General features: G+C 38.2%; 1 protein-coding gene across 2 annotated transcripts in view; it reads left to right on the forward strand.

Annotated features, from left to right (window-relative positions):
• Window positions 1-5,453: 5,453 nt before the first annotated feature.
• The window catches only part of PLPP1 (phospholipid phosphatase 1), a 96,273-nt gene continuing 74,203 nt past the window's right edge, over window positions 5,454-27,523 (forward strand). Inside the window, exon 1 of one of the 2 annotated variants that reach the window (XM_036900346.2) lies at window positions 5,454-5,678. In XM_036900346.2, the coding sequence (XP_036756241.1) occupies window positions 5,621-5,678 (58 nt within the window). In that variant the 5' untranslated portion in view covers window positions 5,454-5,620. The remainder of the gene's footprint in view (window positions 5,679-27,523) is intronic. The other variant, XM_036900347.2, reaches the window with a different exon arrangement.

Here is a 27,523-nt window from a genome sequence, read left to right on the forward strand (position 1 = left end):
AATCTGGTAGTAGCCAGTTGCTGGTTATTCTAGTAGTTCAACATTATAAAGACCAATGATACTAGTCTTCTTGGCCTTTCCTTCATGATCACAAGATGGCTACTGTAGCTCTAAATATCATGTCCATGTTCAAGGAAGGAGAAAGGGAAAGGCAGAGAAGCCAGTCTTTTCCATTGATCAGGAAAGCAAAAACTTTCACAGAAACCTGTCAGTAGACTTCTGCTTTTATTACAAAAACTCTGTCATACAGCTGCTCATAAAGGAATTGAAATCACAGGCTACATATTGGGAGGAAAAATCTACAACACAAAAACTTACTATTGAGACTATATAAATAACTTCTATACTTATATAAAAATAAACAACACAAAAAATAGGTAAAAGATGTGAATAGGAAATTGACAGAAGAGGAAACATTTTTGGTGAATAAATTTAGAAAGAGAAGCCCAATCACATTAGTGATGAGGGAAGTACAAATTAAGACTACATAGAGATACACATTATACCCACTAAATTAATGGGTATTAAGAAATTAATGAATGAAGAAAAATTAATGAACATTAACAAATACCAAAAATAAGTGTTGGAAATTGTGTTCTTATCCACTGCCGGTTTAAGTGGTAATAACCACTTGGGAATACAATCTGGGATTATTTGGTGAAGGTGGTGGTGGACATACCCATGACACAACAGCTGCACACTAGCAATTCCACACAGGAGACATGTACACCAATATTCACAGCAGCATTTTTTGTAATAGCAAAAATAGAAACAACCCGATGCCCATTGTCAGAAAAATGAACACTCTTATATATATTCACATGATAGACCTACTACTATTACAGCAACATGAATGAATTTAAGAAATATAACTGAGTGAAAAAAAACAAGGGCTTAAGAATATATATATTACATGATGTTTAAAAGCTAAAAAACAAGGCTAAACAATATTTATATTTTTAGAGATGTTATGTGTTTTTCCACAGAGAAATAACAAAGCAAGGGACAGATGAACACAAAATTCAGGAGAGTTACCTCATTTGAAGCAGGGAACAGGAAAGAGCTAGAACACACAGGTGGATTCAATGATACTGCAATGCTGTATTAAACTGGATTCATAGTTGCTTATTTTATTATGCTTTATAACATATGTTATATGTTACATATTTATGTATCAAATATTACATAATAAAAAACTTTAATAAGGTAAGAAACAAATCAGTTTGGTAATAGGCATAAAAACATTTGTAATATATCATATTGGGAAATTTTGGGGGGAGTGGCACATGCACTGGGGAATCAGATCTTTACATTTTTGTTTTAGTTTTCGATATTATTTGAGTACAATAAAAACTGTACTTGCTTCAGTCTGGTGGGGAGAAAGGACAAAAGCACATATAAACACAAATACTCAAGAGTATTCTTCTTACTTTGCAGACTCTTTATGAAATAAATAGTTGAGACAAGAAGCACTGTTAGAACAGACAGAGGGAATTTTACCGATAATACTATGTTCAAGAATAATGCAAGTACTGGAGTGGTAACAGAAATGAGAATATAGAAGTATTTAAATGGAACTGAAAATGGAGGACATATAGTCTCCTTTTCAAAATGTTTAGGAATGAAAGAAAGGAAATGAATAAAAGAGAAAAAATTAGTTTATTCTTTAGGACTGTTTTTCCCAAGCCTAATCCCCTTTGCTTTTGTTTGATGACTGTATTAAAGAGAAAAACATAGGCCCAAGCACAAACTTCGTAAAGCATTTAAGAAAGCCTTTGAGGTTTCATGTCCAGTGTGGGGACACACTAGTACCAAACCTGAAAGGGGGGGTGAATGGTGTCACTATTCAATCAGTGTTTCTTTTTTATTATTTTCACCATTACTTAAAGCTTATTTAACTTGTTCTCAGTTCTAGTGATTACACCAGAATCCAATCAAGACAATGACTAAAAAAACCGAACAACACCCCCTTCAAAAACTTCCATCCCAGAACAAAATTGCATTGCTTAGTCATTCTCCCCTTGTTTGAGGACTTAACAGTTTGTAATCTGCACAAGTCATAGATCTCATTTTAAATCACATGAAATGACTTAATACAGTTTAATGAGCTTTGCTTTGTAGATTTATTTTTAAAGCTATTATCCTCCAGAGGGCAAAAAATATGCTAATATATTAACTGATTTATTTCCTTCTCATCTAAGAAAATGTCTGTTGGTGTTGGGGGAGTGACAGGAAAGAGCGATGTATCATCCTGTGAGTGCACAGATCCCAGGTAAAATTCCCACTCCTGCTTTGTATGCCTGCTGTACACCAACATACTTTTATCACAGTATTTATTTAATTACATGCCAGTCTTCCTGACTGGGCTGGAGTACTGGAGGGCAGAGATCTTCTCTTGCCCATCTTAGTCTCTCTTCAGTTGTGCACTGGGTCTCATATACATGGGAGGCTTAATAAATGTTGAATGAATGAATGAATGAATAAACAATGAACAAAATCATTAATCAGTAAGGTTTTTGAATGCTTTCTTTTGAAAATACTTTTTAAAAGTAAATGTTTATTTCTAAAGCCATTTGAATAAATACTGTCCCCAGACTATGCCTAGCTCATAATCCTAATACGTTGTTTTTTTTTCTAGTGATTAACACTTTATTTAAAAAATTTTTTTATTAAGGTATTATTGATATACACTCTTATGAAGGTTTCACATGTAAAAACAATGTGGTTACTACATTTACCCATATTATCAAGTCCCCACCCGTACCCCATTGCAGTCACTGTCCATCAGTGTAGTAAGATGCCACAGAGTCACTATTTGCCTTCTCTGTGCTACACTGTTTTTCCCTGTGACCCCTCACACCATGTGTACTAAACATAATACCCCTCAATTCCCATGTCCCTCCCTCCTGGCCTGCCCTCCCACACCCCTCCCATTTGGTAACCACTAGTCCCTTCTGGGAGTCTGGGAGTCTGCTGTTGTTTTGTTCCTTCAGTTTTGCTTCGTTGTTATATCCCACAAATGAGGGAAATCATTTGGCACTTGTCTTTCTCTGCCTGGCTTATTTCACTGAGCATAATATCCTCCAGCTCCATCCATGTTGTTGCAAATGGTAGGATTTATTTTTTTCTTATAGCTGAATAGTATTCCATTGTGTATATGTACCACCTCTTCTTTATCCATTCATCTATTGATGGACACTTAGGTTGCTTCCCTACCTTAGCTATTGTAAATAGTGCTGTGATAAACATAGGGGTACATATGTATTTTTGAATCTGAGAAGTTGTATTCTTTGGGTAAATTCCAAGGAGTGGAATTCCTGGGTCAAATGGTATTTCTATTTTTAGTTTTTTGAGGAAGCTCCATATTGCTTTCCACAATGGTTGAACTAGCTTACATTCCCACCAGCAGTGTAGGAGGGTTCCCCTTTCTCTGCATCTTTGCCAGCATTTGTTATTCTTAGTCTTTTCTATGCTGACCATCCTTACTGGTGTGAGGTGGTATCTCATTGTGGTTTTAATTTGCATTTCCCTGATGATTAGTGATGTGGAGCATCTTTTCATGTGTCTGTTGGTCATGTGAATTTCTTCTTTGGAGAATTGTCTCTCCATATTCTCCACCCATTTTTTATTGGGTTATTTGCTTTTTGGGTGTTGAGGCGTGTGAGTTCTTTATATATGTTGGATGTTGACCCCTCATCAGATATGTTGTTTACAAATATATTCTCCCATACTGTAGGATGCCTTTTTGTTCTTTGCCATACAGAAGCTTTTTAGTTTGATGTAGTCCCATGTGTTCATTTTTGCTTTTGTTTCCCTACATGTTTTTGAATGAATATTTAATACTTAAACATCTCAAGAAATTTCAACTTATTGTGGCCTTGAAATCTGGGGTCCTTGTAACTCTGAAAGTAAGGGGAGCCACAGAATAAACAACAGCACTTCTTTCTCAGGTATAAATTGTTTAAAGCTTTTAAAAGATAAACAAAAGGTGAAATCCCAAATTTACATTCTTGTTAAAGATAGCATGCTTCTTCAAATAACTTTTTTTGCTTGTTGGGGAACACTTGGGGCTGTATCTTCAAATTCTTTGAGGGTAATGTTCTCTCTCCCTTGGCTTTAGGGGTGTTTCACAGGAAAAGTCTGAGAAATAGTAGGTGCAGTTTTTGATTTGCATGATTCGTCTTTATATAAAAGTTCGATTAAGGGAAAAAGGTACCAAGCATTAACATCTGCAGAGGGTTTAACCTTTTACAGAGCACTTTCATATTATTTTTTCCTCGGCTTCAACACCACTTCTTGGCTAGAACACAGAGCAGTCAACATTCTAATTTTACAGGTTAGGAAACCGAGATTACTAATTTTCTAGGGTTCTCCTGGATCAGGGATTAGAGAATTGCTAACTGCTGTTAAAGTAACATTATTCTGACAGTTGTTAAAAGTGTGAGGAAGACTTTAAGTCTGTAGCAATAGGAGGTCGTTACTACTGCAATAGGAAAAAAGAAATTGTGCTCAACTCTGAATACAGCAAGGACAGCTGGCAATTTATAGATAACAGACAAGCAGAATGGTGGAGGGCGGGTGTCAGTGGACAAAAAATTATTAAGAGGAAACATTAAGGCCTGCCAAAGATTTGTATATCAAAGGGGGGGATAAAGAATTTGATCATGTATCAAAGGCAATCAGCTATCAAGGGTGGGGAGATGATTTAGCAGCGTTCACTCTAATGCTGGGCTCAGCCAAAACAGACGTGAAGGCCTAGATGGAGGCCTAGGCGAGTAGAGGGCTTAGAGAAGCCTAACAAAAGCTGGGACAAGGAGAGAGTCTTTGTCACAGCCTACCCCGGACTTCTTTATTACCCAATCCCCAAGGATGAGGAGGGCTGGCAGGCAGCTGGCGATCTGGGATCGTGGGTCTGGGGCTTAGCTCTCATTCTCAGGCAGCAGGGACTGGCGGCCGGGACCACCGAGGTAGCGTTCAGCCATCACCACAGAAATGCGGACCAAGAAACACCCCCGCAACACACCGCTGGCCCCACGTTCCACCAGGACGCCCGGCGTCCCACTTCAGGGCGGGCTGCGCAGGTCGGCGGGGCGGGGCCGGCAGCGGCGATTGGCCGGCGAGCTCGGGCCTGGTTCTCGGCCCGGGTTCTGCTGCCCCGCCCCTCCGGTCCCTCACCGGCCGCCCCGCCCCTGCGGCGCTCCGACTGCGAGGCCGCGCGCTGGCCGGTCCTGCGTTGCCCGGCGGGAGGGGCCGAACCCGCGTCCCTCCTCCCTACCGGTCTCCATCCTTAAAATACGAGTCTGGACGCCCCGCCTGTTGGAGAGGGCGACGGGAGTCGGCGGCGCGCAGCCGGTGCAGTCCAGAGCCGACTGAGGAGGGCCTGAAACCACGGAGCAGCTCCGGCTGGCGCGCGAGCGTCTCGGCCCCGACCGAGAGGTTGCGGGAGCTGCGAGGGAGGCGTCCCTGGCGCCATTGCCCGCCGTCAGAGCGCCGCCGGCTCCCAGCTCGCCCTCGGCTGCTCTCCCTGGTCGGGAGAAGCCCTAGCTTGCGGCCGTCGCCAGCCCTCCGCTGGGTCTTTTGAATCGGGTGTCCCGACTGCCGCCCCCGCTGGGCCGAGACCATGTTTGACAAGACGCGGCTGCCGTACGTGGCCCTCGATGTGCTCTGCGTGTTGCTGGGTACGTACGCGCCGTCGGCCCGAGGGGCGTGTGCGCGCGAGCCCGGGTGGGGGGCACCGAGGGTGCGAGGTGTGTCTTGGAGGGACTCGCGGGGAGCCGCGGCCTGGCGAGGGGGTGTGCGTGACGCGTGTGCCTTTGCGGGGCGAGTCGCGGGGAGGCTTCCGCATCCCAGGGGCCCCGCTTTGCAGCCTGCGACCCGGCTCCCGTGTGGCCGCCGCTGTCTGTCGCCCGCCGGTGTGCTGAGACCAGCCCTGCTTGGACGCTGTTCACGCCTCCGCGCTCCTTGCCTTGCTCCTGCCCTCTGTCTCCCATTCCACTCCCAGCAGAGCGGAGTGGGCTCCTCTACTCTCAGCCGTTGGGAAGCCAGGTCACTGGCTCTTCAGGTTCAGTAGCGAAATCGGAGGTTTGATTCACTTGTGGGGGTTCTCAGTAACAGGCTCCAGTGCCTGGTTTATCTTCCTTGTGAGAAGCAAGTTTTCGTCTATAAAAGGCTAGAACGTTCCTAATGAGAAGGTGTTACCAGCTGAAAATTGTCAGGTTGCAAAGGGGGTGTGAAGATGCGAAGTTTCTGGCTATAGGTCTGCTTTGGTGGGGGGGCGTGTATGTACCCCAGACCTGCAGTTTTCCTTCCTTCTCTGCACAGACCTTACCATGGTGTAGCTTTCCATCTCCTGTGACAGCCTGCAAGGAGCACTAGACCTTCTCTGGCTGCAGCAAATTTGGCGTTGTCTTCCTGATGAAAAGAGTTCAGCTCTGGGTTTTTGGTTACTTGTTGATCCTTTCTTTTGATGAGAAAGAATTAAGTCATCTGGATAAAGGCTAGACATTGGAAGAAGTAACTTTCACCTTTTTATACGTAATGTGTAAGGCAGTATGTTGTGAACTATTTATACATTATGGAAGACAAAACAGCAAGACCCGCTGGAGGTTTGGGCAGTCTACTCGTGTTTCAGTATTGAAGTAATTAATGGTACTTGCTTTCTCAGGGTTGGAGATCTGTGACTTTACCATTCTAGCTGGAGGTCTGCGTAAGGGCTTTTCAATGATAGGAAATTCTCCTAGTTTTAATCTGGCATTCCACTCTCTTGCCTCAAACCTGACCGTTTAGGTGTTTGCAATGTTGCTGAATTCTTATAAATTCTGTTACCGGTTTTTTGTTACCGGTTCTTTTGAGGAAAAACTTTTTATTATTTATGAAACAAATTTATTATTTACCAAGATACATCCTATATAGCTCCACAGTGAATTTTAGGAATTAAGTTCAGGAAAAGGAAACGGTTTCGGAACACTATTTTTATAGAAACAATCCTTTCAGGTGTTAAGACAATAATTACATTAATATATGCACAAATTTATTTATTTGAAACGAAGAGTTAACCTGTGGTAAAGATGTTAAATTTTAAAACGTATTTTAAATTGTACTCAGTGTCAGTGAGGCTTTGTTAAACTTTACTTACAGTTTAGTGAAGGAAGAGGAAACATCTTTGGCCAGAATTAATAATTCTAATACATTGCATATTGTCTTGTCATTGCCACATATTATGTAATGTTGGAATTATATATACCAACTTCCCTTTTTCCTACCTGGTGAGAGTTATTACTTTATAAAGCAAACATCGTATTTCTTTCCTGGGGGCCAAGAACAATTCTAGGACTGCTCAGGTAGCTAAAGCAAATGTTGCTAAACACAAAGCCTGATGGTAGATCTACGTTTGTTTGTTTTAAATTCATTTGTAATGGAGGAACCTATATGCAATACAGTTTTATAAATTATAGGTTCTTGTAGTCTATATTTTCAACATGATGCAAACATTACATAATTGTCCTATGGATAAGAATAATTTTATTGCTAATGAACTGACAGTTGCAGGATTTATGATGACTCAAAAACATTGTGTATACGATTTTAGATGTCTTTGATGGTTTCAGGAAAAGCTTCCTTTGGGGACTTACACTTTAAGTATGTTTTGGTAAAAGATACTTGATCTGTTTGAACACAATTTATCTGTTTTTGTGAAACACATTTTATCTGTTTTTGTGTTACTCGAGTTTCTTTTAAAATGATTCAATGGATTGTCAAGATGAGTCCAGAATTCCCTTTTCCTAAAAAGAAAATGAAGTACTTATTTTAATTTTGTATATAAGATAATATTAAACTTGACATCAGCTCTCCATTACAAACAGCGAGTAAGGAGAACAGCAGTGCAGGAGATACAAAATATTTTCATGCTAAGTTTTGGAAGACAATATATTTTTATAGCAAATTTACTTTTCTAATGGAGTCTAAGGGTTATTTTAAATTTGGGTTTTATTCACATTACTGACAGCGTGAGGTTGGCAGCCTAAAATCATGGTAGCTTGCAGGGGGTTATCAACTTGATGTTAAATTTTTCCTTTTTATGTAAGGAATCTACAGGTAAGAGCTGATTATACTAACAAAAAGATGATTAAGCACTTTATAAGTATAGGGTTATGTAAAAGTGATTCATAATTATAATGTAAATATGTTACAGGTTTTTTAATGACCACTTCAACATCATACAGTGTATCCATTTTAATATGATGATGTTACATGATTGTGTACATGGCTACTTTATATAATTTTCCAGAGGGTGATGTCTGTTGAAGTGATCATTAAAATGTCCTCTGTGTGTGTGTTTATATATATGTGTGTGCACAATTTCTATCCCTAAATCATTGTTATCTTCACTGTGAAACATGAATTCCTCTATATAATATACCCAAATTATTAGTTCCTTCAGTGGATCTGGTATATTCTCAGAAAAAGTGAGAATTTTGAGAGATGGTATATATTTGATTCCTTTCCGAAATGGAGCATACCTAGTCTTGCCAATATTCTCTGGCTGTTTTGGTGATGACTTCTGTATTTGTAGAAAATGCTATAATCATTACCTGAGCATGCAAGAAAACCAACTATACAGAGAATGATAGTGAGCTATTTTTGCCCAATCTGTTAAACCATGGCCTGAATAAAAATTATTAGTGTTTAATTGCTGAGGGTCGTTCCAGATTTTATCCACCATGGCATTAGGCTGGCAGTTAATGGACATTGAGTTCACTAATTGATTCAGTGCATATTGATTAAAGGCCAACAGTGCCAAGTCCATGTTAGGTGCTAGGGATACAAAGATGAGTAAGACAATATCTGCCCTAAAGGAGCTCAAAGTCTAATGAGGGAGAAACAAGTAAACAAGAGGTTACAATATGTTATGATAGAAATAGTAATGGACCTATGGAATGGGTGCCCCATGAACACAGAGAAGGGACTTGTCTTATATCTGAACTATTCTAGATAAATGATTGTTGACTCTTAGAGATGCAAAAAAGACAAAAGTTACCTGGAATTACTCTTAGAATTTTTTTTTCTTCCCCATCTTGATATAGGGCAGTAGGAACTCAAGTACCTATGTTTATGACGTTTTTTGTAGGCAGTCCCATGATATCTAGAAGATTCAGGTGGAACTGGCAAAACCTTTTTATGTGCCTGTGTTTAGCTGTCTGGCAGTTATTTAGAATACCTTTCCATGCTGTGTATTCTTCTTTTGCCCCTCCAGATCTTTATTCCACCCTGCTTTGTACTCTGGGAAGCAACTTCTATGGACTGAATCAACCGAGGTTTTGTTTTTAGTTTCTAGTTGACTTTGGCCAATGGGACATCAGCAGGAAGCCTGGAAGTGCCAGATTCCCCTTGCTAGATTTGTGTTGCCAGAACTGTTCTGTGTTTTGTGAGTAGGTGACAGCTTCTATTCAATGACCCTCTCAGCCAGCCAGTGACAGTTACAGATCTTTCTGGGTTCTGGTAACCCTTTACTTACCTGTTTATTTAGGCATAGAGATGATAATGCCTTACTCATGTTTCTAGCCTGGGAGTATTCTACCATCCCTACTGTTTCCCTAAACCCTGCCTATACCTTTGAAGATGGTTCCTTCATTAATTCCTCTTGAATACCTTACTTGAGTGTGCTGTTTTTTGACAGGACCCTACCGATAATACTCATGTATGTCCAAAACATGAACTTCCTTTTCTACATTTAACACCAATTACAGCTGCTCATAATAGCAGATACAAATAGGAGCTTATGGGCCCCCAACTTTGGCTCTCTTGGAAGGGGTCATGGTTCTCTTAGCATGCTCCAAATGTTGTGTCACTATTATGTTAAATCAAACTTGATAGATTTAGAGTAAAATCTGGCAGCTAAAAACATTGGCAGCAAAAAACATTGGCTGCCAGACCATGTGTTTGTGGAATCCCTGTTATTTATTCTTCTCCAGTAATTATCCCAAATACTGATGCCATATGCTATCATCCTAATGCTGACACCATTCTGTCCCTTAAGTATTAACCCATAAGGAATGGTCCCTTCCCTCACCCTCAGTCTGGGCCCTTTTCTTGAGAAAAAAAATTCAAGTATTTAAGTGAAAGATTCTCTTTTGCTAAATAGTCTCCATCTAGCATTTTGTACTTTCTCTTTTCTCCTAATGTTTATTTAGCCATTCATTATTGAACACATAATTTGTTTAATATCTGGTAGCTGCTGGGCATTGTGTTAGGTACTAAAGATAAAAATCAGTAAATAAGTAGATAAACAAATTGGTCACTGTGCTTATCCTGATAACTTGCAATTTCAACTTCTCTTAACTTTTATTAAGCAAATTTCTTTTGCTTCTGAGGAAAGCTTACTGGGTTTGTTTCTGTTTTATATAACTTTGCTCTTTCCTCCCAGCCACAGAGAGAGAGAGAACATATTTCAAAAACTGAACAAAAATTTATCAAACTAGCATATTCTTGGGTCAGACTTGAGTCTACCTTTAAATAGCTAGTTTGGAACAAAAGCAGAAGCCTGGAGGGAATTGCTACTATTTGGCTCTAGCTGATTTTATGCAGTTGAGTTTTAAACTTAAATTTGCCTTGCTTGGAATAGAGTGTGTTCTTCTCTGTACGTTCTTCTCTGTAGACTTTATGAAATATAAATTCATCCTTTATATTCTCTTTGAATGACCTCCTTTTGGAAACTCATGGACATGCTGTGCATCTTTACTAATCTCGTTTAGTCATTTTTGGCTGACCTCTACCAATGTTTCCTATGTATTACCCAGCTCGAGGAATCATTCTGATTATTTTGGATAAGAAATTGAGTTCAAAGTTTTACTGTTTACCCCACTAAAAAAGAGAGAAGATGGTAGAAAGTCACTGAATTCCTAGATATTAAGTGAACCAGTTAACATGTAGCTTCAGTTTTAAAGAAGGACTTTGAAATGTTAACTGTCTGCTTCTTAATAGTTTAGGTGGTTTAATTCAGCATTTGGGATGGAAATATAACCAACAGTCTGTGTAATAACCAAGTTAGGGACTATATAGATATTGTCTCTGATTTGTTATTTTCTTTTCAAAAAAGCATTCATCATTTAGATACTATGAACAGTGATTGCATGTAGCTTTCTTCTTTCCTTTCATACCTCTTTCTCTATTTGTTTTTCATTTTCACTACTTTTTTTTCCTTCCTTGCTGTCTAGGGGGTTATTTTTACTTAACTGAAACTAGTCTAACATTGGGGATGGTTTCTTTTTCATAAACTATACATTTTTCTTTAAAACATTAGAGAGACAGCATAGTCTAGTGATAAACTCTGGATCCAGACTGTCTAGGTTCACATTCTAGCTTCTCCATTTACTAGCTGTGTGATCTTGGGCAAAGTTCCCTCTTTGTGCCTGTTTCCTCAGCTGTATAATGATAAAAGGACTTACTTCTGTGGTTGTCTTGAAGCTTAAATGAGTCAGGATGTCGAGGGCTTGGAGCAGTGCTTTGTGCTTCATACACATGATACATATTTGTCAAATAAAGTTGACCCTCTGTAATCCTACCAACCATAACATAATGATTATTTTAGTAGAAATAACATCACCTAGTTTTGTATTAGGGACAAAAATACACACTTTAAAACATTTCCCATGAGTACTCATGGAATGTCTGAAGCTTACAGAGCATCTTGAAAGTGTGGTGTTTTATCAGTCATGTGTAAAAACCACATATATGATCTCTTCTAGCTATGGTGGAAGTTGATCTGTGTAGGTCTGTGGTAGAGTGTAATTAAACAAATGGAAAACTGTTACTTTTTACAGTGGTTAAGTCCTGAATTTCAACTTAATAAAGAAAATGGAGTGAGCTACACTGTAGTCACCTTCACTATTTTTATTGCCCAGGCCTTGAAAATGGTCACTACCGTGGAGAAAGTAGACTTAATTTTTCTAAGATTTTTGAATGGCCTTAATTATACATCCTTGTTTGTGTACATTGTGTTATTTGAATTCCTTTCTGCAATTAAGCAAGCAGCAAAGACTATGGTGTAATACCTCTCCATGCCCCCTCTCCCTCTAACCACTGTTTTTTCAGTCATATATTTGTTTTGACATATGTTAACCTGAAATTGTTTTTTATGTTGTGAACACAATGTTAAGTTTTTTAAATATTTAACTTCGCATCTTCTTACATTTGTTTATTTATTGAACAACCATTATGTGCTTAGTACAAGGCTAGGAGCTATAACTATCACTGTGAAAAGATAATGTCTCTGTACTAATATGTAAGACAATTACAGATGTTTGTAAATGCTGTGAGAGAATTAAAACAAGGTTAGAAGAGTGTGAGACATGGTGGGGGATGTGGTAGCAAACTCAAGGAAGGCTGTGCTGAGGAGGGGATATTGAACTGAGATTTAAGGATAAGAATAAGTTGGTCATGGTTGAGCTGACAGTTCCAGGCATAGGGACTAGCAGGTGTCAAGGGCCAAAGGGGCAAAGGGCATTTTGTAACAGAACAGAGGCCAGTATGGCTGGAATATAGTATGCATCCATGGTATTCTTAACAGTGAATTTTGTAATTTCTTTAAAAATGTCAGAGTGGATAATATCAATAACTGGCATTTATTTAGTGTTCTCTAAGCCCTGTGTGGCCTGTGAAGTCTCTAGACAGTTTGCTCAGGGAGGGTAGCTTGGTCATCTCCACGCTATAGATGATGGAATTGGGGTGTATAGTAGTTGTGAAATTCTGATGGAATCTAGCTAAAAAGTGGTATGGTCAGAAACTTGGAAACATGTTTTTGAGGATTATAATTTTTGCAAAACAATTGACTGACCCAGGTTTGGGAAAAGTGGTAATACAGGAAGAGGATGAAGAAGGAGAGATTGGAGGAATTAGTTGATTATAAAAAATAATGGTTACTTCAGGTGGCCTGTGTTACGTGGTTTCAGAGTCAGTTTCTGCTTGCCATGTTTTGAGCATGTGTCTGCTGTCTGAAAGGAGGCACTTTAATGTTTCTTTTTATTATGTTTAATTTGAATTCAGCTTTTTTAACGTTCAGCATTATCAAGGAGAATTAAGTAAAGAATACCAATTACCTTCAAAATACCCACTGAATTCACTTGTAGAATAAGATTCTGGTGAATGAGATTTATGTGCTACATCATTTCAAGTATACACTCAACTCTAGACTCAGTATGTATCTAATAATAGTGCCTTTGATATGGTGAATTGGAAAATCTGACTTGGCTCACTTATTTCTACTTTTAAATTTTTTATTAAGGTGTGATTGATATACACTCTTGTGAAGGTTTCACATGAAAAAACAATGTGGTTACTACATTTATCCATATTATCAAGTCCCCACCCATACCCCAAAGCATGCACTGTCCATCAGTGCAGCAAGATGCCAGAGATCCACTATGTGCCTTCTCTGTGATACACTGTTCTCCCCATGATCCCCCACACCATGTGTACTAAACATAATACCCCTCGGTCCCCTTTTCCCTCCCTCCCCACCTGCCCTTTGGTAACCACTAGTTCATTCTTGGAGTCTCTGAGTCTGCTGCCATTTTGTTCCTTCAGTTTTGCTTCATTGTTATACTCCACAAATGAGGGAAATCATTTGGCATTTGTCTTTCTCCACCTGGCTTATTTCACTGAGCATAATATCCTCCAGCTCCATCCATGTTGTTGCAAATGGTAGGATTTGTTTCTTTCTTATGGCTGAATAGTATTCCATTGTATATATGTACCACATCTTCTTTATCCATTCATCTACAGATGGACACTTAGGTTGCTTCCATATCTTGCCTATTGTAAAAAGAAGGCACTTGAATTTTTCATTACTCAAACTTCTAATTTTCCAGGAGGTATGTCTTACTGGAAGATATAACTAATTTGCTCTGTTACCTACAGACTTTTTCTTCAAGTAGCATAGTTGTAGACAATTCTTACACAGGAAAGGAAAATCTTTGTCCTTTACTATATTTCACCTGTGTCATGTGTATAGAAATCAGAGTCACTTTTGGTAACTCATTTCAGCAGATATAGTTAGAACCTCGTGGTTTAGTTCTCAATTGTCGTTGCTTGGAAATATTTCCTGAGTCTTTTCCAGGGTGGGGTGCAGCAAAATGACATGTAGGAAATGTGTAGCGGATGATCTCCTGAGTTAATTGGCAGCTTGTTAAGCCAAGTTCTGCCTTGCCTTTTGGCTTATTTACGTCAGCATTAAGAGAGATGAGTTGGCTGCCTAGGTGCTGGAGAGCTAAATGAGAAAAGAAAACAGCCATTTTTTTATTGAATGCCTAAATGAGCCTTTGGTAAATATCTCAGATAAACTCCTGAAGTTATCACAAAACCCTGAGGTATTAGCCTTATTTTATGCTCTAGCACTGGGGATACAAAAATTGATGGAAAAATTAAACCCATGGATTTCATATAGCTTCTTGCTTTCTGTGGAAGACAGACTTGTAAGAAATGATGACAATACTGTATGGTAAGTTGAGTGACTGATATATACTAGCACTGAGGTTACTAATAGTGAGAGACACATGATTTGTATCTTTAGATGTACATGTAGAGCCTGGTGAAGAGAGATAGGTAGGTGTTTTAATGAAGGAACTGTATTTCAAATCTATTTCTGTGAGCTCATTGCTTTTCCTTTCCAACAGAGATGATGTAAATTTTTGGGAACGTTACTTTTGGCTAGTGCTAAATTCTGTAGATAGTTCGGAATCATCTATATTACTGCGTGGAATATGTGTGGTATATGGTAGGCTTTCAAATATTTGTTGCATGAATGAATAGGCAATGTATTTGAGTCAGCCACTGTTCTAGAATTTGAGTTCCAGCTCCATCTATTACTAACTGTGTGACATTAGGCAGGTTGCTTCAATTCTGTGAGTTTTCTCATCTAATGAGAAAAAAATGATGCTAATACTGCCCTCCTTATTATGCTATGAAGTTAGATGAGATAATGTATGAGACAATGTATGTGAAGTTTACCATAGTCCTTGCCCCTGCTATTGCTATCATTATCATATTAAGATAATAAACCAATTTGGTACCACTAACCCATTCTGTTACTTAAATTTGTTATGTGCTGGTGACTTTTCTTTGGGGCATTATCTAGCTTCAGTTTAAACAGCATTGAAATTGGAACCTGGTTCATTTTTCAGTTTTTAGTGCCCAGATCATTATGGGAATTGTTTGATTACTTCTCACCTATTTCTTTCTGGAATCTGATACCTCACTCACATCTTCTGATTTTACTTCCAGGTGAGCAATACTCCCGTTATTCATAGGCAGGGTATGCAAACGAATGTTCATGGTTGGTGAGAGAACAGCAGACTACAAATAGGAATACACAGACCTGTGTGTGAGGTGGGAATGGCGTGGCTTGGATAGACATAACTTCTCTTAGTACTCATACTCAGCTGTTAAATCATGAAGATTTTTTTTCTTCACTGTTAACTGGTCAAGAGCTAGCTTACAGCATAGGTTGAAGGGACTAAACTTAACTAGTTCTCATTATAGCTTCTTTTGACCAATAATAATTTGTCCTTCTTTCCATAGAATTTAAGAAATAGATGTGTCAGTGATCACACCCATTTGCCGTGTTCTGGGGCAGGCCTAATTTTAGGTAATAGTCTTCTTCAGAGACAGCTTGTTAAATATATGACTAACTGTAATTAAAATTCATACTTTCATAATATTTTCCTTAAAAAATACTTTTTCAAATGGCATCACACCTTGATTTGGAAAATATACTTAGCATATTTTTGCTAGTTATGCAACATAGTAGAAGTAAGTGACATTAGTTGTATTTTACTGTTTTATGAATGGCATGGATAAAAGAGTTTTAAATGTGTTCCTTTCCAGGTGTGTATTGTCTCTGTCTGACCCAATGGCCCAATTAGAGAAAAGGGTACTAAAATTGTGATGTTATCAAAACTTGTTAGGCAGGTTAGAGGTAATATTCTGCTTTATAGCTAGTGCTGTGTATCTACACTAATACTGATACTATGTTCCACAGTGCAAGTGAGATTCTAAGTGCTGCCGTTGAATGTAGTGTAATTACTAACCAAACCTAATAACAAGTAAATTACCGTTTGTGAAGACAAGTTTTGGCAAACACCATCCCCCTTGCTTAAGATTTGACATTGTGGATGATTTTTCACTGAGTGGCAATTTGTTTATGTAACTTTATTTAAAGGATTCAAAGTGTTATCCAAAGCAGTGAGCTTGGAAGTTAGTTTCTGGTCTTGCTGCTTCTATGCTCTGTGATCACATGGGCAGGATCACATGGGCTGCTTCATATGCATATTATAATGAGAGTAATGCCAACCTTGCCTGTGTCTCAGGATGGTAGTGGTAAGCAAATCTCACTTAGTAAGGAGAGTCACTTGTTGCAGAATATATTGTAGCAGTTGACAGTAGTGGACTCAGGGTAGGAGGACAAAGAGCATATGGTATAGTATGCAATGGGGTATTTTGAGAATCTGCAGCATACCTGTAGATCAGTAGCCTGACCAAGAATGGGGTGAATGTTGTCGTCAGGAGAAAACAGGAAAGAGCTGAAGACTGAAGTATTTAGGATGGAATGATAAAGGAAAAATGGGCCCTGATAAAAGTAATGTAGGCCTCCTGTTTTTTTCTTTACAACTTTATCAGCGACCAAATGGCTAATGAAGTCTTGTAACTAGTTTGTTGTTCCAGTTTCGGTCATACTGTGAGAAATGATGACATACGCTACCTTGAAAAGTCAAACCAAAATAAAATTTGGTTAGACTCACTGAAATTTAAGCAAAGGGAGATTTGGAGTTTTAAAACAAGATAAAGATTAATGATTCCCCTACCATTTAATTAAAATAAAAATAAAAAAGAAAAGAAACAATTTTAATCTAGTCTCCTGAATAGCAGGATAATTGTCATCTGTATCAACAGCAATTTGTCTTCAGCAAAATCTGTCATTTTCTTTTGACAAACATCTGACATACCAGGGGAATCTCTTCTAGCATGGCAATCTGCTTTTGCTATGTTCTATTCCAGTGACCTGAATTTTATTATTATAAAATAATAAATAGGAGAGAGATGGTCTTTGAAATAGAGTAATTATGTTATCTAACATTGAGTACTAGTTCTAATACTAGTTTTCCTCAGTACTAGTCTTGTAGTTCATTAGCCAGTTAATGAACGGTGAGACCTCAATGTTACTGCATAACAGTAGCTGACAGAATGATTTATTATTATGTCGGGAGTCGGGATATAGTATCATTTAACAGTTAGGGAATTTCATCTAACCTATACATGTGGAAACCCAACACCAATTAGATATATTTGCATCAGAATTAAAATACCATGGCCAAAGTTATAAGAAAATCTTGACAAAATTGAGTTCTATTTATGAGCCATATTTTTTGCTTGCTATTAATTTAAAACTTGTATTTAAAAGCATTAGGGTATTATTCAATAGTCCTGATTGAAATACTAAACTCGAGTGAGCTTCTATAGCCCGAACCCTGATATAGGCTCTGACTAAATAAATTTCTTCTGATAAAAAGGAGGCAAAGAGGAAAATGAGCAAAAGGAAGATTAAAAATGAAAGAAGTAAATATTGCTAGATGGCTTTGCAAGAGGAATCCAGTAGAAGATGAAGCTTATTTGATTAATCTTGAGGATATTCTTTCATAAGGCCTGAGATTGCTGCCCAATACAAGATTGTGGAGATCTTGATTATTTTCAGTTGGGTAAATCTAAGGATTGATCACATTTATAGTGATGTAAATTTCCTGAAGTAAGGAGATTTATTTTTACTAATGTGTAAAATTTTTACAGGATTATTTTGTATTCAAAAGATGCTTACAATTTAAGAGTATGGGCACTGGAAACATAAAAGTCTGAGTTTGAATCCTCATCTTATCACCTGCCATTAGGGTAAATGACCGAAGTTCACAACTTCAGTTCTTTATCTAAAAGAGCTGGGTCTTCATTTGTATGTTCTCCTTGGCCCAGTGTCCTCTACATAGTAGACATTTTCTTTATTGCACAAATGTTAGTTCCTCACATATTGTGTGCCAAGCTCTTGAGATGCATACAGTCACACAAAAAAATATAAAAATGAACGAACAAGTGCTGTGAAGGAGAGTTATGGGTACTATGAGGGCATAAAAAAGGTTTGAATAAGGAAAATGGGGTAGCTTTTAAAATGACGATTTTGGCTCCAGGGTAGAATAGTAGATTACATCTGAAAAAAAATGGATTTAGGGCAGTCAGTTAGGAGGCTGTTGACAGGCTAAATGAGATAATCATAGTAAGACTAAAGAGGTGGTAGTGGTGATGGAAAAAAGTGGATGGATTTAAGAGGTACCTGGGAAGTAAAATGGACAGGTTTTGGTGACTTTGAATGTGGGAAGTCAGAGAAAAAGAAGTATCAAGGATAGTCTGAAAGTTCTCACTTGTATAATTGGATGGATGTTGGTTTCTGCCAATTACTGAGCTGGGAAGCCCTTGCAGGGAACCTGAATTAATATAAGAAGAGAGATGGAGAGGAGATAGTTTGGTTTGGAGCATGTTATGTTTAAAGTGCCTTTGAAATTTCCAAGAGGAAGTATCAAGTCCTGATTTGGATACATGGGTGTAGAGCTCAGAGGAATGGTCTGACTTTTGGGAGTAATTGGTATAGTCATGGTAATTGAAGTTATGAGCATTGATGAAATCTCAGGAGGTTATACAGTGAGAAGGAAAGGTTTAGGACTGAGTTTTGAGAAACACCAGTATTTCAGATTGGAGGAAATAAAGAACACCATGACTGAGAGGGAACACTTTAAATAGGAGAATGTTTCTGGAAGGCCAGGTGAAGAGTGCCTGAAGGAGAGAGTGGTAACAATGTCACATTCTCCTGAAAGGTCAAGTAAGGTACCATCTGGGAAGTGTCCACTGGGTTTAGTTACACAAAGGTCATTGATAACCTATGTAAAGCCATTTCCAAATTGGAATGGGCTGAGAAGTGGGTAGTTGGTAAGGAAAAGGAAATGGTGGGTATTGGTAATTATTTTTAAAAGTTGGACTGAGAAGGGGGAGTGTAGTAGCTTAAGGGGGAAGATATGTAAATATTGGCTGAGCGAGTAAATGTGCCTCATGAACCTTCTTGAGAAGTTCTAAGCACAGGCCAGCAGGATCATTTCTGAGAATGGGAGGAAGGTCAATTAGGGATATCAACTGAAACACTAATAGTAGGTGATAATGGGCTGTCTCGGTTTCCTGTGATGTGCTGGGTTGGGGAAGAATGATCTGGCCTGATAGAGGAATACCATTTGGGATCAATGGCACTGTGTAGGAATGGGTGAGCTCCTGCTGCAGAATGCTCTTTGCTGAGAACAATGGATTACTTGATTTCCGTTGCTTTCCAAAGTACCTGTTATTAAGTATGGTGTAATTTGGGATTTGGAGCCTGGTAAACTTGGTTTCAAAATTCTGCTTTGCTGTATGTCTTCTTTCTTCAGGTCACCGCGATGGTTTTTAGACTTGCTGAGCTTCAGTTTCTTCACTTGCATGATGGAGAGAATACTGTCTACTTCACAGATTTATTAGGGATAAATAAGAATCTATGTAAATCAAGTACCTGGTACTTAGTAACTCAACAAATTTATGTCTGCCTTTCTTTTTTTCTTACTTCCCATGGTAACTGCTGTTTATTGTGTAGTTTCAGCATTGTGTGTTTGCCCTTAACTTTAAAGGAGTAATTTGTGGGAGTTTTTCCTTCTTCAACTTTTCTTCTGTATAAAATAACTTGATGATGGTACAAACATGCATTTTTGGGAAAGCAGATATATGATTTGCTACTGCAACAATCTCACCATTAAAAAAAGAATTTTACCAAACTTTTTTGGCTTGTGTACCTTTAAAAAAAGTGTGTGTGTGTTTTAAACAAGGCTTACTAATTTAGATGTGCTACTTTGGTGACATCCTGCCAAAATAAGAGCTTTTATGTTTTTCTTCAGAGACACACCTTAGTGTAATTTTATTTTAGTTTCTGGACTCTTGCCATTTGGCAGAGTTTCAGACTAGAAATGATGGATACACGTAAATACTTTTAAGATTTAAAATACACAGTACATTCTTTATTGGGAGCATGGCATGTGAACTGTTATAAGCAGCTGAGGTCTCAAGTCTGGATTTTATTTGGTTTATTAAAAATACTTTGTTGTATTGATCTTGTATTATTTCCCACACATATTTTGAGACCTGAGATAACTGATTTTACCAAAATGGTGAAATCAAGTCAGTCTGATTTCTTTTCTACAACTTCAGCTGCTGAAGTAGTGTCTTTAAAAGTTTTAAACCTGCCCCGCTACTACCACTATACACAACCTCTTAATAGCCATTTATGTATTTACCTTTCTAAAAGATGAGTACCCTAGGAATTTTATCAGGGCATTAAAGTTTGCCAGCTTCATTCAAGAATCAATATAATAGTAAACATATATTTGTTATTCCTTGGAATATAGGCCTTACTGCTGAGTGAGTAAAGTTATCTGTTGCCCAGCTATAAAGGCAGACTACATTGGTTAAGGGAAGTTTGTAGATGGCATTGCTGAGACTGGAAGTCTCCTTGCTGGTCCAAAGAGAGAAGTAACTTAACTCATTGTTCTCACCCCAATATTAGATGCTTTGTTTTATAAGCTTAAATAATACCCAGATAAAAACATACAGGTCATACTTTCTTTAAACTAAAGACTAAGTAAACTGTAGAAACTATACTTCAAAGGGAACCTTCTCCTTGAATCACTATCCTCCCAGGTCTTCTGAAACTGGTTGGCAATTGATGAGCCTTTGAAGAAAGATAACTAAAACACATGCAGTTAATATTTGATGAAATATTCCTGTGCATCTGTTTATAGATTTTCTAAGTTAAAAATTACCTTTTACTAGAGGAGCTTCTCATATCTTGTTTGTTTCCCCAAAGGAATACAGTTTGTAGTATATTTTATTTTTTTGACTTGGGAAATTAGTTGTATGGATTTAGCATAATGTGCTTAACCCCCACATTTGGACATGTGTCTTGGATATGGAATACTATCATTAGTAAGATTTAGATTTCTTTTTTCCTTTAAAAATAACTATTCTGTGATTTCCAAATTTTCTAAAATTAACAGGTAGTAAATAGGTAAACTAAAACGCCCAGAAAATAAAATAAGTATCACTACTAATCTCATAACCACCCAGAGATGACCTCTTTTTGACATTTTGGTTTTATATCTTTCAGGTGCTTTTTTTATGTCTATGAACTCACATTTAAAAAACAAACAAAAAACAACCCATCCTTAAACAAATTGAGATATTACTGCATATACTCTTTAATTTTTACATTTACATATATAGTACATATTTACATATATAGTACATATATAGTACAATTTACATATATAGTACATATAACATACAAACAGGTGTTAATTGACTGTGTATGTTATTGGTAAGGCTCTCTAGTCAACAGTAGGCTATTAGTAGTTAAGTGCCAAATTACTTTAAATGGTCATGTGTTATTTCATTGTTTGTATTTGGCATAATCCACCTTACCTCCATTTAAAATATTTAGGATAATTGCAGTTTTTGTGCTGTTATTCTGTATACAACATCCTTGTAGAAACTTTGGAAAACCTTCTTGGGTTATCTTTCCCAGATCATCTTAATGTGTTCTGGTTTCTTATGCCTGTTTTTCTCTTTCTTCCAGTACTTCCTTCTTTAAGAACTAGACCAGATCAGGTGTACAAACTACAATTGACCCTTAAACAGTGTAGAGTTTGAACTGTATGGGTCCACTTATATGTGAATTATTTTCAGTAAACATTGAAAATTTTTTTGATATTTGCAACAGATTGAAAAAACATTTTCTTTTCTTACAATAAAGTAAGCTAGAGACTACAGTATATAGTACATATAACATACAAACACGTGTTAATTGACTGTGTATGTTATTGGTAAGGCTCTCCAGTCAACAGTAGGCTATTAGTAGTTAAGTGTTTGGGGGGTCAAAAATTATACATGGATTTTTGACTGTATGGTGGTGGGGGTCTGTGTCCCTAACCCCTGTGTTGTTCAAGGGTCAGCTGTATCCTTCAAACAATTTATTGGCTATCTGGCAGTGAACATGTTGGCCTCTGTGAATTGAGGGATCAAAGATACGCATAGACACCTGTTATTTGTTGGGGATAAATAATTACAATATATGAATTATGTGTTGTAGATAGACTTATGTATGTATCAGGTTCATGGGGCCTCAGAGAGCAGCAGTTGTGAAGGCAGGAGGCAGAGGAGTAAGATGAGGGCATTTATTAAGCTCGCTTCATGTTCCAGGTGCAGTTTTAAGCACAGTACTAGGCTCTTGGTTTATAATACTTCTGGGATGTACGTAAACATTAATTTATTTGCATTCATCATATGGAGCTGACCTCAGATAGCTAAGTAATTTGCCCATGCTCATTCAGGTAGTAACTGGGAGAATGCCAGAAGCAAACCAGGCTAGGTGTATCTGACTATGAAGTTCCAGGTCTGTTCAGGACCCCACCCTGCCACACCAAAGGAAGGATTCCAGGAGGAGCTAATGGAAGCTGGAATGGCAAGTAGGCATTAGGTAGATTGAAGAGGTGGGGTCGTTGCATAGAGCATGGCAAAAAGTTTGAAACAAGTGAGAAGAGTAGAGAGAGGTGATACAAGGCTGGGAAAGCCAACTTAAAAAAAATTTATGTATAGTAAAATTCACACTTTGGGGATATTGTTCTATGAATTTTGACTATTTGGAATTTAGAGTCATAACCACCACACAATCAAGACACAGAACTGGTCTGTTACTGCCCCAAAATTTCCTCATGTTGCTCTTTTGTAGTTCTCCATCCTGTAAAGTCATGTAAATGGAAACATACAATATGTAGTCTTTTGAGTAAGGCCTCTTCATGTAGAATAATGCATTTCTAATTAGGCAGCCATTAATGATATAAATGTTACTGTACAATTTTGCTATTGTTTTTTCCTTCTTTCAAAGTGTACTGTATCATCCCTAACTCCAGTTTTATGTAAATGGTGTTTTTTTGCCTGAGAAATTGATTATAGTTATAGACTTAAATACCAAAGAAGCCCAAAATAGATATCTGATATATTCCAGGAGAAATTAAAATAGAAAAAAAAAGCATCTGTCTTTCTCCATGCCCTGTTAAATTAGCTATATCCTTGCCTTTTGCATGTAGAAATCTACATGGAAAGTTTGCTCTTGATTGTGACCTTTGCCAGCTAGAAAAGAAAGGGAACAGCTGTTACTGTGAGAGGGTGGAAGGAATTAATGTTGCTCCTGGCCAGTTGGCACTGTGTGTCTTTCTGGGGAGGAAAAGACAGGTGACTAACTTCTTGCTTTTTATTTTCGTTGGTGTATAAATAAATAGGATAACTTTGTGTGTGTGTAGCAAATTCAGAGTCCATAGTGAAATAACCTGCCCTTATAGCCATTCTGGATTTTTAAAAAAGTTGTTTAAATATATACCCAAATTTATTTTAAGTGTCTTAATGAACTAAGAGACTCCAAGGTTGAGGATAGTATAGGTCATTATTGACAGAAAAACACAAAAAGTATAAACCTCCTTTGGTCAATGTCACTTATATTCAAACTGCCTTTTTCCTCTTTTGTCCCAACTTAAACAAAAACCAATAATCAACTAGATAACTAAGTACTTTTTATAGTAAAACCATGTCAGCCGCAGAGTGGTGGTGACTGCAAGCTTGTGACCTGAATGTAGGTGTCTGTAAAAGCTGAGAGGCACTGGTCTTTGAACTCTTGCCCTTGGGTGCTTCACGTACTGTGAGTCACACCCAGAAAAACAGTGCTCTCTGCCGCCAACTCCTCCCTCCCACCTGGCTTTGGGCTCCCATTCTCCATCTCTACCTTGCATAAACTTGTTTTCTTGAAGTATATAGCTTTCACCAAGTCCTTTCTTGCTCAAGAGCTAGTGTTGATTATTGAAACATAGCCAGATATTTACCTGGAATTGAAAATCTTCATCCTGTAGTTTTGCTTTGCCTATTCATATTTCTCTTGCTTCTCACTTCCCTCTACTGTACTTCAGTTGGGTCATCCTAGTTTTGTTTTATTTCTTTATCTGTCTGGCAACAAATTGAGCTCAGTGATGAATTTTTAAATCACTTCTAATTTCCATTTCCCATTGCAGTAGTTTTGAATGTTTTATCTACTTTATTAAAACCTCCAGTTGTCCCCTCCTCTCCTCATTTTTAAGCAAATGGTGCTGTTTCCAATTTCACTTAGAAGGTGTGGATAAAATGAGAGTTCCTGTGACCAGGATTCTCACCTGGCCATGGTTGACTAGCCCACTGCACCCCTGTGGGCAATACATGGCTGTTGACTCTATAAAAAGAGCTCCGCCCAGTACTCTGGGCACGACACAGTGACAGGGCTGCAAGGCTGCAGGAGAGCAGAGCAGAGGCTGGAGTGATGGCAGCGCCGAGGACAGAGGCCTAGAGGATGGCTGTGCAGGACAACTGTGCAGAGGGGCCTGTAGGACGGCTGTGCGGGACGACTGTGTGGACAGAGGAGCCCAGAGGATGGCCGTGCAGACAGAGGGACCCAGAGGCAGAGACCAGCTTGCTGCATGCAGACTTGCTCTGAGTGAATGGGATTTTAGTGACTGACCTGCCATCTGGAAATAAAGTTGGGTATAACCTTTTCACCCCAAGAACGTTTTGCTGTCGATTTCTTTGGTCACACTGAATCCATAGCGAATTTGCCCAGGACTGAAACCCATTGGCAAGACAGAAGGATTTAGAGGCAGATAGGTACAAGTTTGAATCCTGGATGCACCACTTACTATCTAGGCTGATAGCCAGTATACACCTGCGTCTTCCCTTCAGTGCCCTGGTCCTTTGAGTGGACTTTCCCAGGATCCCACAGCTAATAAGGTTGAAGCAGAGCCCAGCTTCTCCAGCATCAGCTGATATCTGTGCTGAGTGGCCAGTACTGGTGTGGTACTAGTTGTTAAATATTTTTAATTTCACCCTTATTGTATGTATAACTTTAATTAAGTTACTTATCTTTGCTGAGTCATCCTCTCATCTTTAAAATGGGGATCATAATACCTGTTTTACAAGATGACTCTGTATTCATCAAATATTTTTTGAGGGCCTGCCTTGTAAACACTGACTTAGGAGCTTGGGATATGACAGTGAACAAACCAAAAATATCCATGCCTCCTTTGGGGCTTGTGTTCTAGTATTTTGAGGATTAAATGATAATTAATGTTGAATGTTCATTATGGTGCCAGACACATAGAGGTGCTCAAAAGTGTTAGCCCCCTTTCTTCCCCTTTGCCACACTGTTTCCATCAGGTTCAAAGGGCCAAAACGAGTGCAGGAAGTGGGACAGGGTGAAGCGAATACTAAATGGCTGTGGCTTGACTGCATTGCACAGCAACACGAATGAAATAGGAAGCTTTCTTTCTTTCTTTCTTTTTTTTTTTTAGTAAAAAATGCAAGCTGACCCTACTCTTGATGGTCTTGGTTGTTGGTTGTCTACCTGTGCTAGTGTTCCTCCCATCTCCCTTGGCTCTAGCTCCACCCATTCATCCTTATTCTCAAGTCCTCCCCCCAGCCCCACCCCAATTGTGCTCCCTCAGCTCCTGTGATGTTTTTTGCACTGTAGATAAAAACAAAAAAATTCTTACCCTTTCTGCCCTATTTGTCCTTCAAGGTATGGACCAAATTCTCCCCTTCTTTCCTTTTATCAGGAGACATTTTGAAGTCGTCTCTACCTATTTCCTCATTCACTCCTTAGTTCTGTTGTCACTTCAGGTGCTACAGTCCTTCTTCTGTCAGGGTTCATTACCTTTTCTCTGTTCTTTTTCTACTCAGCTTCTTTTTTTTGATATGAAATGTTATATATTTTAATAGTACTTTGAATGCCCCTTACAACTCCTCAAATAGTCATGTTTAAAGATGTGGTTAGACACCTGTTTGCTTATCAAGGAGATTCCATGAACAAGCTTAGTAGTACACAGTATAAGTAGTTCAAATAGCAATAAAACATGTTTGACACTGATTTTGCAAGTACCGCCTATATGTAGTTGAGGATCTTTTTTAAAATGCTTATTTCCACATGGAAAATGGAAAAAAAGAATGATTCAGTTTATTTTGATTTATGAAATGTCACGACCTACCTGGATAAACATTGTTGGGATCATTGCAAATTCCCGAAAACGTTTTGTAGCCTGCACACCTTTTTTACACCTGAGCTCCCCATCAAGCTCTTTTGTGTTTCATTTATGTGGTAAAAGCAGTTGAGCTTCATCATTTAGTAAGTCTTATTTCACCCTCCATAAACTCCCCTTTTTGCCTTCAAGGGTACAGTAGCATTAGCTAGCATAGCATTAGCAGTTGGCTTTTTTTTTTTTGAGAGAGCATCTCTCATATTTATTGATCAAATGGTTGTTAACAACAATAAAATTCTGTACTACTCAGCTTCTTTTTAAGTGCATCTGTTATTAAACTATGTGAACTCAGTGAGCTCATGGCCTCACTGACCTGGGTTTGAATCCTAATTTTGCAGCCTAAGTGGCCTTGGGCAGGTTTCTTCATCTTCAAAATGATGTAAATAAAAAATATTTGCCTTTTAAAGTACTGGAGGGATTAGAAAATTCAAACACAAGCACACTGTCAAGATGCATGGTGGCAGTTGGGTAGAAAGTAGCTACTGTTATAGATGTTTTTAAAAAGTACCCCTGTATTTTCCCTGTTACTTTTCTATTCTTTCATGTACTCCATCCTGCTTTCCTGATAGTTCATTCCCTATAAGTTGGCTCTGTTACTTTCTGTTTTCTTTCCAAGATTATGGCTGTTGTTACTTCCTTTGAGTGATCTTAACAAAATCTCATGGCTTTCGCTATTCCCTTTATAATTGATAATTTCAGATATTCATCTTTAGTCTGCATTCTCTCTTGAGTGCAAGATGTGAATGTCTAGCTGTGTTCTAGACTAGAAGCATTTGTCAAATGATCAGGAATATTAATCAGGAAGGAGTGTCTGTATTTGATCTGTAGAGGAAACAAGCTATCTTACCTGGCAAACTTATTTTACATGGTAAATTTTTGAATGATTTCCTTTACTTTTGGACACCTAATGATCCTTTATAAAAGAGGGGAAGAAAACCCTTTCTATTCAGTAATAACACATGATTCCTGTCAATTAGGAGTAGGATTTTTCACATGATTCTGGGAAGAATTTGTAACACCAAGAAAACAAGAAAAATAATTGCATTTTTCTCCAAAAAATGTATTTTGTTCAAATTGAGTTGGAGACCAAATAAAGAACATTCCTTAAGTTTGGAATGAATAGAACTTTCTAAAAACTGCTCAGATAACACAAAGTAGTAAAGAGCCAACAATTTTTTATTTACCTTTAACCATGGACTGCTAAGAGGAGAAAATGAGAGGATTTGTAGAAGCAAATTTCACAAAAGTAACAGGAAAAT

This window comes from Manis pentadactyla, chromosome 2, assembly GCF_030020395.1.
Source record: "Manis pentadactyla isolate mManPen7 chromosome 2, mManPen7.hap1, whole genome shotgun sequence".
Lineage (NCBI taxonomy): Eukaryota > Metazoa > Chordata > Mammalia > Pholidota > Manidae > Manis > Manis pentadactyla.